The sequence below is a fragment of the Microcaecilia unicolor genome, chromosome 2 (genome assembly GCF_901765095.1).
Source record: "Microcaecilia unicolor chromosome 2, aMicUni1.1, whole genome shotgun sequence".
Classification (NCBI taxonomy): Eukaryota; Metazoa; Chordata; class Amphibia; order Gymnophiona; family Siphonopidae; genus Microcaecilia; species Microcaecilia unicolor.
This window is the reverse complement of record NC_044032.1, coordinates 221,773,248-221,786,847: the sequence shown is the minus strand read 5'-3', so window position 1 is coordinate 221,786,847 and position 13,600 is coordinate 221,773,248. Positions and strand designations below refer to the sequence as shown.

Below are 13,600 nucleotides of genomic sequence, written 5' to 3'. Positions count from 1 at the left end.
TTTCCCTTCCCTACCCCACCCCACCATCCATCTCCATAGCCCAGCATCAGCCCTTCCTACCTTACCCTCTTCCCCATTTTTCCCCGTAGCACTGTATCAGCCCTTCCCAATCATTCATCCCATAGATAAGCCCTACCATAACCCCCACCCCGCCCTTTAGCCTAGCATCAGCCTTTTCCTACCCCCTACCCATCCTCCCACGGTCTGGGATCTCTTCCCCAACCATGAAGGACACCAGCATTAAATATAAGACTTTTTTTTAATGTCCTGGGCACTGCAGAGCCCACCTCCACCCAGAAACCTGCCTATATTAAATGTAAAACATTTTTTTTAAAATTTGTAAACTGCAGAGAACAACCCCCCAAACTCATCAACATGAAAAATATACAACCTTTTTTAGATTGCAACCTGAGCATTATAACAAATTTATTGTTGGTGGGCTTCTGGGTGGGGGTGGGCTCTTCTCTGCCTAGTGAAAAAAGGTATATGAAAATTATTAAATATGCCTTTTTTTTTTTACCTAGGCAGTGAAGAGCACACCCCCACCCACCATTACACTGTACAGGATGTTAAAATTTAAAAAAAAATATTTGTTTTACCTGGCCTGGGCAGCTGGGCTTTGGTGGTGGTGGTGGAAGATAGTGGAGCAGACTCAGAGCGCAATCATTGTGCTCTTGCTCCATGTGTTTTGTTGTGGGGGCCACGGGGGAGTGCTGCTGAGGCAGGGCAGACCGGCAGAGTGGAGGAACAGGAACCGCGACCGCGATGATAGCCGGCAGAGACTCCCCTCCCATGCAGCACTGCGGTGCCGTTGCGCATGAGGGAGGGGAGGAGCAGAGCTCAGGGAGTGAGGTGAGCGACGGAGTAGCGGCGCCAGCGTCTAACAGTACAATGGCTGCAGCCGCTGCACTAAAAACAAAATTAGGCAGAGGAGGACCGGACAGCTGCTGGCTGCCTGGGTGGGCCTGAGTTGAGATTGGGCGGGCCTGGGCCCATCCAGGCCCACCTATAGCTACGCCCCTGCATAAAAAGAAAACTTTCATAAAACTCAGGAGACACTGACTGAAAATGCCCAAACATTTAGTCTTAAAAGAAGGCTGAGAATATAACAGAGAAAAGATATTTGGCTAAAATAGAGGATACCTTTGCATAAAGGCGATAGAAGAAGACAATATGGCGCTCATTTTTGAAGCAGATGGACATCTCAAAATGACCAAAAAAAGGCCCATCTGACAAAAAAGTCCAAATTGTGATTTTCAAAAGGCAGAATCTGGACATTTTATACATCAGTTCATCCAAATAGCAAGGGTTGTTGAAGGCATGTTTGAATGGGACTAGGGAGGACCCAATATTAGGACGCCGTTCAGTGATAATGGAATGGGAAGAAGCGTCCAAGGCAAAAAAGAAGGACGTTTTATCTAGACCTGCTTCAATCATGTCCAGGATACAAAAAGGTGCCCTGATTGAGCAACTGCTCTCTGGAGGGATGAAGTCATGACCCCCTTCATCTTCCAGTGGTTACAGGCCCCCTCCCACCCCTCTAAAGAAGTGAAAGTGACAATGGATACCAGGCTTTATGATGGCTTCAGTTGTTATGGTTATTCCTAATAGAGCAGCAAGCAAAGTGTAAGGAGTAGCCTACTGGTCAGTGCAGTGGGCTTTGAACAACAGAACCTAGGTGTAGCTCTAACTAACTATTTTTATTTCTGTATAAATATGTGAGCTCTCTTGGAACGTAGAAATACCTACTGTATCTAAATTTTAAGACACCTGCAAGCGTGATAGCTATTGTAGTGGTGTACCTTTAGATATAGTAGGTTTTTCTCTGTTCCTGGAGGGCTCATAATAACATATAAATGAATTAAGGTGGGATTTGTACCTGGGTCCCGTTGTTTAAAGTCCACTGCAATGACCACTAGGCTGTCCCTGTGCTCTGCAGGGATGTCTGAGTGGCCATTTTTGTACAAATGATGCCAGACAGACATTTTTGTGCCTGTTTTTTTATTTAGCGTTCATATTTTGGATGTTTCATTTTGGAAAATAACTGTTCATTTTGGAGTTTTTCAGTATAAGAACATTCCTCTCATGTATTTTTGAACAGGAAATCCAGCGTTTTTCCTGTTCAAAAATGGCTGTGAGATGGACATTTTTATGGGGGGGAGGGACTTTATGAGCAGGATGTCCCAATTCTGACTTGCACGTTCTTTTGAAAATATCCATCCACACCAAGAAAAGAGGACAATAGATGCATATAATAGGTCCGGAAGGAGTAAAACAAAGCAGCTGGTCTCTCCTGACACCTTTGAAAACTGGGGGCAGGAATGTTGCTGAAATCTATTATGAATCACTCACAAAAGAGGTCATCTTGTGGCACAGCAATCATGTTTAGTTTCCACATGTTCTTCAAGCATTTTATTCTGATATCTTCTTATGGTCTATTGATTTGATGTGACATGGATTCTATTAGGCCAACTTAAATTGACCCTTTGAAAATTAACTAGGGCAAAGTCTTAATTTAGGCTCTGATTTTCACTAGGCTTTTAACTTCAGGGTACTAAAGAATGGGTGGCTACAGAGGCATAGCAGTGATTTTTCAGTACTACCACTTATCACAGAAGTATAGTTACTAACATACGTCAAGGGAATAATGCAAATAACGTGTTAAATGACAAAAGTTTGTGTTATTTGCCTTTAATACACATTTTTATTGTAATGCAAGTTAATAATGGGATGCAAACCACACAAATGTACAGTGCCGTAGCGAGGGCTAATGGCACCCGGGGCGGGTCGCCACTGCGCACCCCCCCCCCCTCCCGGACCGCATTCTTACCTGTGGGAGGGCCGATTCACCCCGAGTGCACGTCACTCAGAGCTGCGTCGGCCTCGCTGGTTCCCTGCTCTCTCTGCCCCGGAACAGGAAGTAACCTGTTCCAGGGCAGAGGGAGCAGGGAACCAGCGGGGCCGGCACCCCCCCCCCCCCCCCCCAGCGCGTGCACCCGGGGCGGACCGCCCCTCCCGCCCCCCTTCCTACGCCACTGCAAATGTATACAACGTGTTATCTTCCCTCACTGGACAGCATCAGGAAACCTTTGGGAACCTTTTTAAAGGGGCCAGTGGTGGTAGACCTTTAACCCCAACCCTCCCCCCTAACATTTGCCCACTTACCCCCAAATCTACCATCCACTGGCATGTACTGGGAGTTTCCTTATTGTGGCGGAGGGGACGGGACAGGATTACATAAGAACATAAGAACAGCCATACTGGGTCAGACCAGTGGCCCATCTAGCCCAGTATCCTGTTTTCCAAGATTCCATGCTACTGATCCTAGGGAAAGCAGTGGCTTCCCTCATGTCTATCTCAATAGTATACTATGGACTTTTCCTCCAGGAACTTGTCCAAATCTTTTTTAAGACACTCCTGCTCTATTACTTCCTGGGTTCAAAATGCTGCCACTTGACCCCGTGTGGTAGTCTTGGAGTAGTGCTAGGGTCAAGTTGCCAAATAAGGGTTTCTTTTACAAAGCCATACTGGTGATTCCTTTGCTGTAAATGAGAGGAAGCCCATTCAATTCCTATGGGCTTCCTCTCATTTGCTGCAGGGGAAGCCAAAAAAATATGGTCGGTGCCAGGGGATGAGGGAGTAGGGTTGAGCCTGGGATCCAGGGGCAGGCAATTAAATTGGGGTCAAATTAGCGCTTGGATCGGGGTGGGGAGGAGAATTGGTTACAGGGGAGGGAATTGGGGGGATATTCTTTTCAGGCGTCCTCCCTTTAAAAGATAGCAAGCCCAACTTAAAGGCCTGCTGTCTTTGCATTGCTGCCACCAGCAACGCTCAATGGTCCTGCCTGCAGCAATGCAAAATGGAATTTACTGTGCGAGTTATTAACCTGCAATACTGAGACACCACAGCTTAGTGACTTGCATGGTAAATCACACTATGTCAAAATGCATTTGCTTTTTTTTCAAAAGAGCAGATCGATAAAAGAGAAATATCAATTTATTATATGACAAAAATATTCAGAATCAGCCAGACACTGGCCGTGTTTCGCCCAGCAGGGCTGCATCAGGGGCTATATAATATTCATTTACAGTCAAGGAAATATTAGTATCGCTGTATAAAATGTCCAGAAATTGTGGAAGCGTATATCTTCAAAGGGTTGTTGAAAAAAACAGCATAACAGATAAGGTCACAAAATGCATTTCAGAGTCGTGTGGGTGTAGGACAGACCTCGTGTCTCTACCTTTTGTGACTTATTCGTTATGCTGTTTTGTTTTTTTTTCAACAACCCTTTGAAGATATACGCTTCCACAATTTCTGGACATTTTATACAGAGATACTAATATTTCCTCGACTGTAAAGGAATATTATACAGCCCATGACGCAGCCCTGCTGTGCGAAACACGGCCAGTGTCGGGCTGATTCCGAATATTTTTGTCATATAATAAATAAATATTTCTCTCTTATCGATCTGCTCTTTTGTTTTTCCATTTTGGAGTTTGCAAACCGGTTGCCCTGTTGTTTTCTTGGACCCTCCGTTGTTGTTTTTTCTGCATCTTTATAACTACCAGGTAAAAATTGACACCTATCTTATGTGCTTAAATTTTAAGAGCTGAGCTGTTCTATGAACATCAGTGTATGTGCATAAAAACATAAGAATATGAGAATAGCCATACTGGATCAGGCCAATGGTCCATCTAGCCCAGTATTCTGTTTCCAATAGTGGCCAAGCCAGGTCACAAGTACTTGGCAGAAACCCCAAAAGTTGCAACATTCCATGCTATCAATCCCAGAGCAAGCCACATACTTCTGCATCTCATGTATAATGTGTCTCATAGCAGAGCCCAGACTGGAAAAAATATAGACTAGAGTGCCCCATAGTGAATGGCAGTGTGCTTTCTTTTTTAAAATAAAGGTCCCTGTGACACTGAATGCAGTAATGTGGGATGTTATGGACCAGGACCCCACAACTGTAATGACTGCTTGCACATGCACTACAGACTGAAGAACAACACACGGTAAGTAATTAAATGCCTCTTGCCTTATTACCAATGGGATCATTTTCTACTTACAAGCTAATGTAATGGCAAAGCTACAGCACTGGCCTTCTAGGTGCAGCAAAATCTGCCTGGAGATAAATTGGATGGCAGCTGTGTTTCTTCCAGCCCTCAAGTCCTGTCTTCCATTCTCAGGTTCTGTGATCTCATTCTTCTTTTGTTCCTCGATCAGGATCTGTGTTCTAGAGTGCCCGCCTGGTCACTACAATGCAGACAAGAAACGGTGCAAAAAGTGCTCAGTCAACTGTGAGCTGTGCGTTGGAAGTCGTAGTGACCAGTGCACAGCTTGTAAATCTGGCTACTACCTGAATGAAGAAACCAATGTCTGTGTAACCAACTGCCCAGATGGGTTCTACCTGGAAAGCCGTGAGTTCTGCTTTTTTTGTTTTTGTTTTTTCTACTGATCCATGTTGAAATTGGAAAATGCCCAAGTCTTCATTATGTCTAGGGTGGGAGGCTCAGTAAGTACATTTTTAAAGCCTATTTTATAAAGACACTTGTGTCTGTATAAAATACCAGCACTAACATGGCTGGAATTGTGGCTAAAATGTGGCAGTGTATATCTGCACCTGATTGGTAGCTGGTATAAATGTGTACTGCTGAAGTACAAGCAAGGGTTTGTACTTATAACCAATCCACATACTTGATGCTGCTGCCTATGCTCCACCCAAACTCCTCCCCCAAACTCACCTATTCCCAGGTGATATTCAAAAATGCACTACATGTCATACTGTGTACAGGTGGAGTAATTAGATAAGACACTTTTTACACATGTATACAGAGCTAAAGACGAGGAAAATCATTTATAGAATTACCCCTATAGATACAGTTCATAGCTGCAGCACTTCTAACTAATCTGTCTTCTTCAATCCTATCTATATACCACAATTAATTTTATTATGTGAAGTTTTGTTTTGCTTGTTTTTGTTTTTTTACAAATACATATATCTTGATCTAATAGCCTAGGAAAAACTGCCCAAATAACCTCTTCTACAGATTAAACATCTAGGGGGTAGTTCTACAACTGGGCACCTCCACTGCTCCCTTTAAGCTCAGCAGGAGTCCTCCAAGTGCATTGCTACCAGTAGGGGGCAGTGCTTCAATACTGTGTTTTCAATTGCTAGGGACAGGCGTGTTCCCTTGCGTCCTACAGAACTTGCCTGTCCCTCACTATTGAAAATGTGACAACGAAACAGCACCCCCTACTGACAGGAATGTAGGTGGAGGACTAAATGGAGTTGGCACCTCCATTTAGGCAACCCCATTTAGGAGTCCTATTCTAAAACAGAACCAAAATGCTTAGGTTCTGTTCTAGAATGCTAACATAATCTGGTATCAGCACGCCTAACTTGTAGGTGCCCACACTTAAGCCTGCCATGGAGCTGGTGAAATACGGGTTCCTAATTGTGGCAGGGATGTACATAAGTGAAAGCCCTGCCTGTGTCCCACCTGTACTCCTCCCCTGTGTACCGCCCTCTTGCAGATACCCACTATGTAAGTTAAGTGGATATTTACACAATAGTGCTAAGGTACAATATTGGCATCTGTGCACATGTGTGCATGTATTCAGATATATATCGTTATTTATGCACTTAACACATATGTAAATGTTAGCACCTGATCTATAGAATTGCCCTTCACATTGTTTAAAAAAAATGCTCAGCTCCTAAACTGGATGCCTAACATTTTTTTACCACCTAAGTACATAAGTATTGCCCAGCATCCTGTTTCCAACAGTGGCCAATCCAGGTCTATTCCAATGGCCACCCAATTTTAGGGATAAAAATGCAGGTTCTTATATTTCATGTCAGGTTATGAATGGTTCACTGGAAATTACAGTAAGAGGTTTGATCTGGGAGGGAAAATGCTGCTGAATCACATTCATAAAGCTAAGTTTTAGTAAAGCTAAGTTATAGTTTTTGATGGAGAATTAAATGTTTGTTATAAAATTATTCAGAAGCATATGGGAATCAAAATTATAATGAGATAAAGAGATACGGAAAAAAAGGATAAATAAAGAAAAAAATTTGTAATGAAATATTAAAGTACGGGCTGATCAATGAAGATGCAAGTAACACCACTAATAATTACGGTGACAAAGTTCCCGGATGGTGGAGAGAGTTGAAAATCTGAAGATCCCCGTTTGATAATTGTATGATGATGAAGCATTGAGGTATCATTATATGGATATTTGAAATGAAGGAGTGTTTGGGATATTTGTAATTCTGTATATTGTGAGTTAAGTCCCCACACTTGAAAGTTATAGGTCTACTAAATTGTATGCATATCAAATGGCATCAGGTGATTTCAGAAAGGCTATTAAACAAGCAAATTTCAAATTCCACCCCACCCTCAAATAATAAATGACTCGTTAAGGACATTCTTGAATAAAAACATTTAAAAATTTTTCTTAGACCTTAAATATCAAGTTTCAGGCCTAAGTTCAGGAGGAAGAGAGTGCCAGCATGCTGCAGCTTGATAAGAAAATTTTATTCTCTTGGCTGATGGAAAATGCAGCTTCAAATAATTATTTCACAGGGCCGTATTTGGGGAAGTAATTAGGACTGCACGTTAATCGTGATTAATGCATTAATTATTAATCGTGATTAAAAAATGTAATCGGGATTAATAATTGCTGCCCACCTTCTGGCTCCCTCCCTCCCCTCCCCCTGCTATGGGTGTCCGGCATTTCTCCCTCCCCTCCTGTACCCACCCATGGCTCTCTCAGGTCCTTTCCTCCCTCCCTCTCCCCCCGGTGTACCTTTTCAAATTCGAGAGAGTCTTCTGCCCTGGAGCACGCCAGCAGCAGCCCTACTCAAAGCCTGCCTGTAGCCTGCACTGATTCTTTACCTCTGACTCGTCCTGCCCCCTTCGGATGCAATTTCCTGTTTTCAAAACCGTGAGACAAGTCAGAGGGAAAGACCCAGTGCAGTCTGCAGGCAGCCTCTGAGTAGGGCTGCTGCAGGGCTGAAGACTTTCTCAGATATGAAAAGGTACACTGGGGGGGGGGGGGACTGAAAGAGTCATAGGCAGGTATGGGAGGGGAGGGAGAGATGCCGGACCATCCACAGTGAGGGAAGGTGCAGGTGGGAGGCATACCTGAGAGAGCCGGGGGTGGGGAGAGATGCCTGATCATAGGGGAGGGAAGGGGAGAATTGAGAGAGAACCGTGGTCATGGCCAAAAGGGGAGGAGGAGATGACAGACTTTGTGTTCGGGGGGAAGGTGGAAATAGGGAGAGAAGCCGAATTGAGTGGAGAGAAGAATTGGAGGGAGGGCAGTGGAGGAGGAAGAAGAGAGAGGGGGAGATATTGGGCTCAGAAGGAGGAAGGGGAGATAGAGATAATGAACCTAGAATGGGAAAGGGTGGAAGGAAGGAAGAAAAAGAGAGGTGTTGGGAGAGAGGGAAGAAAGAGAGATAATGGACCTGAGGGAGAAAAGGATGAAGGGGAGGGCACTGGAAGGAGGAGAGAGTGAGATGTTAGGGTCAGACAGACAGTGGGAGGGAGGGAGAGGAGCAAGAGAAAGATAATGGACCTGGGTGGAGATGGTGGAGGGAAAGAAGAAAAAGAGTGAGGTGTTGCAGCGGGGTGGGGGAGGCATTGGGAGCAAGGGGAGAGGGAGTGAAAAATAATGGACCTGGGAGGATTGGGAGAGAGGCAAGAGAGAGAGAGATAATGGACCTGGGGGGGATTGGGAGAGAGGGAAGAGAGATAATGAACCTGGGGGGGGGGGGATTGGGAGAGAGGGGGGAGAGATAATGGACTAGTACCTCTGTCCTCTTCAGCTCTAGCCCCCTACCTCTCTCCCACAGGTCCAGCACCTCTGTCCCCTCCAGCTCCAGCCCTCCTGTGGGTCCAGCACCTCTGCCACCTTCAGCTCCTTTCTGTGGGTCCAGCACTTCTGTCCTCTTCAGCTCCTGCCCCACCTCCTTCTCGCAGATCCAGCCCCTCCTCTGTCCCCTCCAGCCCCTCCTCTGTCCTCTCCAGCTCCATCCCCTCCTCTGTCCCCTCTAGCACTGCCCCCCACCCCCACCCGTGTGAGTCCAGCATTTTGTTTTATGGAGCTGCAAGGAAGATCCCCCACAGGCCTGCCAGCTCCTGCCTTCTGATGTAATTTCCTGTTTCGCGATACAGCATGTTGTATCAGAAGGTGGGAGCCAGCAGAGGAGGGAAGACCCCGGAGCAGGCCTGTGGGGGATCCTCCTTGGGGTTCCATAAGGCACTGTAGAGAGATGCAGTGGGGAGGAGGAAGGAAGACAAAAAAAAGATGCTGGACGTGCAGTAATTGAGTTGGGTTTTTTACGGCGAGAGCAAGGCTTTTTACCGCTCCTGCGAGGTGGTAAAAAGTTAAATTACCACATTTACCGCAGGAGCATGTTTTTGTTACTGTGGAATTATCGCAGGTCCCCATCCCCATGTTATTCTCTACCAGACTGTATTATACAATGCCACATGTGCATTCAGCATTACAAAGGGCATTGCTTATTTCTGCCTCTTACCTTGCTAGATGAACTGAAATGCTTTTCTACAGAAATGCATCACCCAGAATGTGCAGTAATTTTAGCATTTTTCTTGAAGTGCATAATTATGTAAGTCAAAATGTCATCATATTTATGATATGAATTTCCTTTCATCATAAGTAGTTTCTTTAAAAGCACAATTTTCAAAGTCATTTCCACACCTAAAACAGACTTGTATGGCTGTAAAAGCGTCCTCTGAAAATCATCTGCTGCATAGTTTTGGGAGCAATTTCTCCAAATAGGTTAGTTTTACGCATACCATGACAGGAATGAACCTCACTTCTAAGTCAGGGCACGTGGACTTTGGTCTCAGTCTCATATTTACTGAGAATGCTTACCATAGTACTTACATTGTGCCAAAGAGTGCTGCTTTCTGGCTTTCATATGATGTATCATGTATAGGCAACTTATCCAGATGTTTTTGGAAGTTCCTCTGTCCTCCAATTTCTGACAAGCTCTCTTTGTGTACCTTCTGTAATGGCACCACAGATTAGTCAGCCAGATGTAGTGCGCTGAGCACTAATTCTTTAATAGCATCTGGGCGCTTAAATTCCATTAGAGAATACTAGCATTTGTGTGCCCATTAACTCCTTGTCACTAGCAGGCATAAATATGCATGCTTAAATGATGCACTTTAGCATGTAAATTATACCCTCCTAGGCCCGTTTTATTCTGTTCCAGGCTGCACTCTCATTCAGATTGTATATAGTTTCAGGTTAATCTGCGTTATGTCCTCGCCATTGCGAGGTCCAGTTGACCAATGCTTGTTGTCCTTCGTGAGCCTGTATGCTAGGGATTCCCCACTTGTGAGAATTAATGCCCTGCTTGTCCTCGGAGAAAGCGAAGTTACTTACCTGTAGCACAGTGGTTCCCAAACCTGATCCTGGAGACACTCCAACCAGTCAGGTTTTCAGGATATCCACAATGAATATTCATGAGAGAGATTTGCATGCAGTGGAGGCAGTACATGCAGATCTCTCGCATGAGTATTCACTGCTGTAGCAGGTATTCTCCAAGGACAGCATTCTCATAATCCCTCCCACATTTCCCTTGGAGTTGCCTCCTTTATTACTTGTACTTTTTTGCTGTAGTATAAAACTGAAGAGACTGCGCTCTCGCGGTGGGCGGGAAGGCATTCGCACATACGCGGTGGAGGTGTCTTGCATTCCACAAAGCACTACTTATGCTAAGTCCCAGATCAGGTGTTTTTTGGCCGGTTTAAATTTAACTGGCCAAGCTGATATTCACTGCTAGCCGGTTAAGTTTAAACCGGCCAGAGATATTCCACCTATTTTGGCGTCTTAATTTGGCCACCAAACCTAGCCGGCAACGCGCTGAATATTAATGGATAGCCAGTTATATTGCACAATATATCCGGCTATCCAATGGGTCCTAACTGGCAATATTCAGCAGGAGATAGCCGACTATCCCCCGCTGAATATTGCCAGATAACTGGTTAAGTTCCATTTAACCAGCCAGGAGCCATTCCTGGCTGGTTAAATGGTTTTAAATATCGAGCAGTATATGCATAAATTGTATATGCAGATGGGGGAGGCATTCTAGGGGCATGGCAGGTCAGGAACACATTTATACCCGTGGTTTCAAATGTCCAAAAATATGTGTGTAAGTTTACACAGGAGAAGTACCTGCACGCACTTTTTCCAATTCAGTTTTCAAAGGGACTTTACATATACACACACTTTCTGAAAGTTACCCCAAATATATGTGGGTTCTTTTTTCAGTTCTACATTATACTTTTTGTAATCTGATATGTCCTGTGGTTACTTCTGAATCCAGGTATGAAAATAATTTTAGCACATCATGCTGCCAGCTTTCTAACCTTCAGCTTCGCATCATACACAGCCACTTGTACCTTCTTTCTAGTTATATGTGCATTCATTAATGTGCCTTCAGTTCATCATTGCACTGTAAAAACTTTCATGTATGCAAATTAACCTACAGATTAAAAGTGCATGAATTAAAAAAATTATTCACACAAGTATCTGAGACAAACTAGAAAGAAAACACTCAAAACTGGGAGAAGTCTAAAAAGCTCAAAAGATATGCACAGACAAAATATTTTCAGTTCGCAATATAGAGAGATAGATGTAAGTTGAGGACACAGAACTGGGGAAATACCACCTGGCGTACATATTTCATTTACGTCACAGAAATAATTTGCATTCTTCAGAAATTTTCCCTGATACTTTTCAAGGGGGAGGGTTAGATATTTTGTAGCTTAGTACAAACATTTCTAAAACACTGTAATGTAGTTATTTAGAATGCTTTGGCACTGTAAAATGTTCTTTCTCAAAAGTCTTAGGATTTGCATGTTGTGAAGAACTTTAGATTCTTCAGGTGAGTTGTTAATGTGGTATAGCTCTTGGTTTGCCCCTTTGTTTAGTGTTTAGGAAGGTAGGACACTGTCCCTCCTGAGATCTCTAGACTGAGTTGCATTGACCCTAGTTCTTTTTGTCTTGTAGAGAAGAACCTTTGTCGAAAGTGCAGTGAAAACTGTAAGACTTGCAGTTCAGACCACACCTGCACAGAATGCCGACATGGCCTAAGGTAAGGAAGTTATGGATAAGTCTGAACAAAGCAGACAGTGATGCAACTGAGTACGTGGCCAAACATGAAACTTTAATGTTGGACTAGTTTAACCTTGACTAAGCCCTAAAGTTGAGATCTGAGATTTGTCTGTTACTTTCTTGTGTCCATCTGCCCTTTTTAGATTAACTTAATCTGTCTATACAGAATTCATACAAAGCATAAAGCCATGGAGAACTGAAGCATTTTATGTTGTGGACCTATTGTATGGCAGACTTAGATAATCCTACAATCAGAGAACCTTACTCTGATTCATTCCTCCTATCTCTTTATAGTCTCTTCTTTTATGTCTTCACAGACCTCCAGTTTTCTGAACTACCTCATCACATTCTGCACATGAATTAGATTGTTCACTTTGTAGCTTGGTATAAACACTTAATCATTTAAAAGCGGATACTGTAGGGAGAGGTTCAGGATGCATCTGCAGTCTTCTCATCTAGGATTTTCTTGTGGGACCCAAAGGAAATAGGTTGCATATGATAAGGAACTAAACATTTAATGTACAAATACATCATGTAATCTGAGGGGCCAAAGAGATTCATATTCAAGTGTAGTGGGATTTTCTTGATACAGAAGTTTCCCTCTGTTTATTTTTGGCTTCCATGAGCCTTTTTGCATATATCCTTGGATTTTCCCCAACTCTGTATCCCCTTCCAAATTGTGTTGTCCAGCCACTGTAAGGATGGTTCTCAGCCAGGGGTCATGTACCAGGGCTCTTTCCAGAATCTCTGTGACATTTTATCTCCTTGAACTTTAGACTTCCTGGCTCTGGGTACTTTAATTTCCCAAAATATGAAACTTACTTTCAGATTTAGATCACATAAATTGCTTTAATCCCTCAAATTAAAGTTTAATCAGGTTTTTCTTTACCTTTTTCCTGTAAGACCTGTTAATTGGCCTTCCTTTTTTCATGTAGTACAGCATATTTAAGTGAGTATATACTATGGTCTTGCAGTTTTCAGTATCTGTAGTTTTCTAACCAATCTCCAGTGTCATCATCATCAGATTAAACTTTGCTCGAATATTTTGAATGGAATCATTTTGGGGACAATTCTATAACAGGTGCCTTCGTTTAGGTGCTGCAATGTTGTGCGGGGAGTACCTATTCGGTGATGGCATCTGGGCGCCCTGATTCCTTTCTAGAATACTAGCATTCGTGCACCTAACTTTAGGTACGACCATTTTCACTAAGTCAACGGTAGCTATATATGGGTGTGTGTAAGGGTGCCATGCAATGTACATAAGCTGTGTGTATAAGTTGGAGACAAGCCCATGTACCTATGATGCTCTGCCCATATGTATGCTCCCTTGCAGTCTGCCTCTCCCCCTCCCCCTCCCCCATCATAAAAATGAGATAATTTCATATGTCTCCCCAGGATTGGCTTATTTCTAGGCACTCAAATAGCAATGAAAAAAGAT

At 43.6% G+C, this 13,600-nt stretch overlaps 1 protein-coding gene across 2 annotated transcripts in view; it reads left to right on the top strand.

The window, feature by feature from the left end:
• Positions 1-13,600, top strand: part of PCSK5 (proprotein convertase subtilisin/kexin type 5) — a 739,798-nt gene that overhangs the window by 513,761 nt on the left and 212,437 nt on the right. For both annotated transcript variants that reach the window (XM_030193725.1, XM_030193726.1), the window contains exons 15-17: positions 4,913-5,015; positions 5,227-5,420; positions 12,058-12,142. In XM_030193725.1, the coding sequence (XP_030049585.1) occupies positions 4,913-5,015; positions 5,227-5,420; positions 12,058-12,142 (382 nt within the window). The remainder of the gene's footprint in view (positions 1-4,912; positions 5,016-5,226; positions 5,421-12,057; positions 12,143-13,600) is intronic.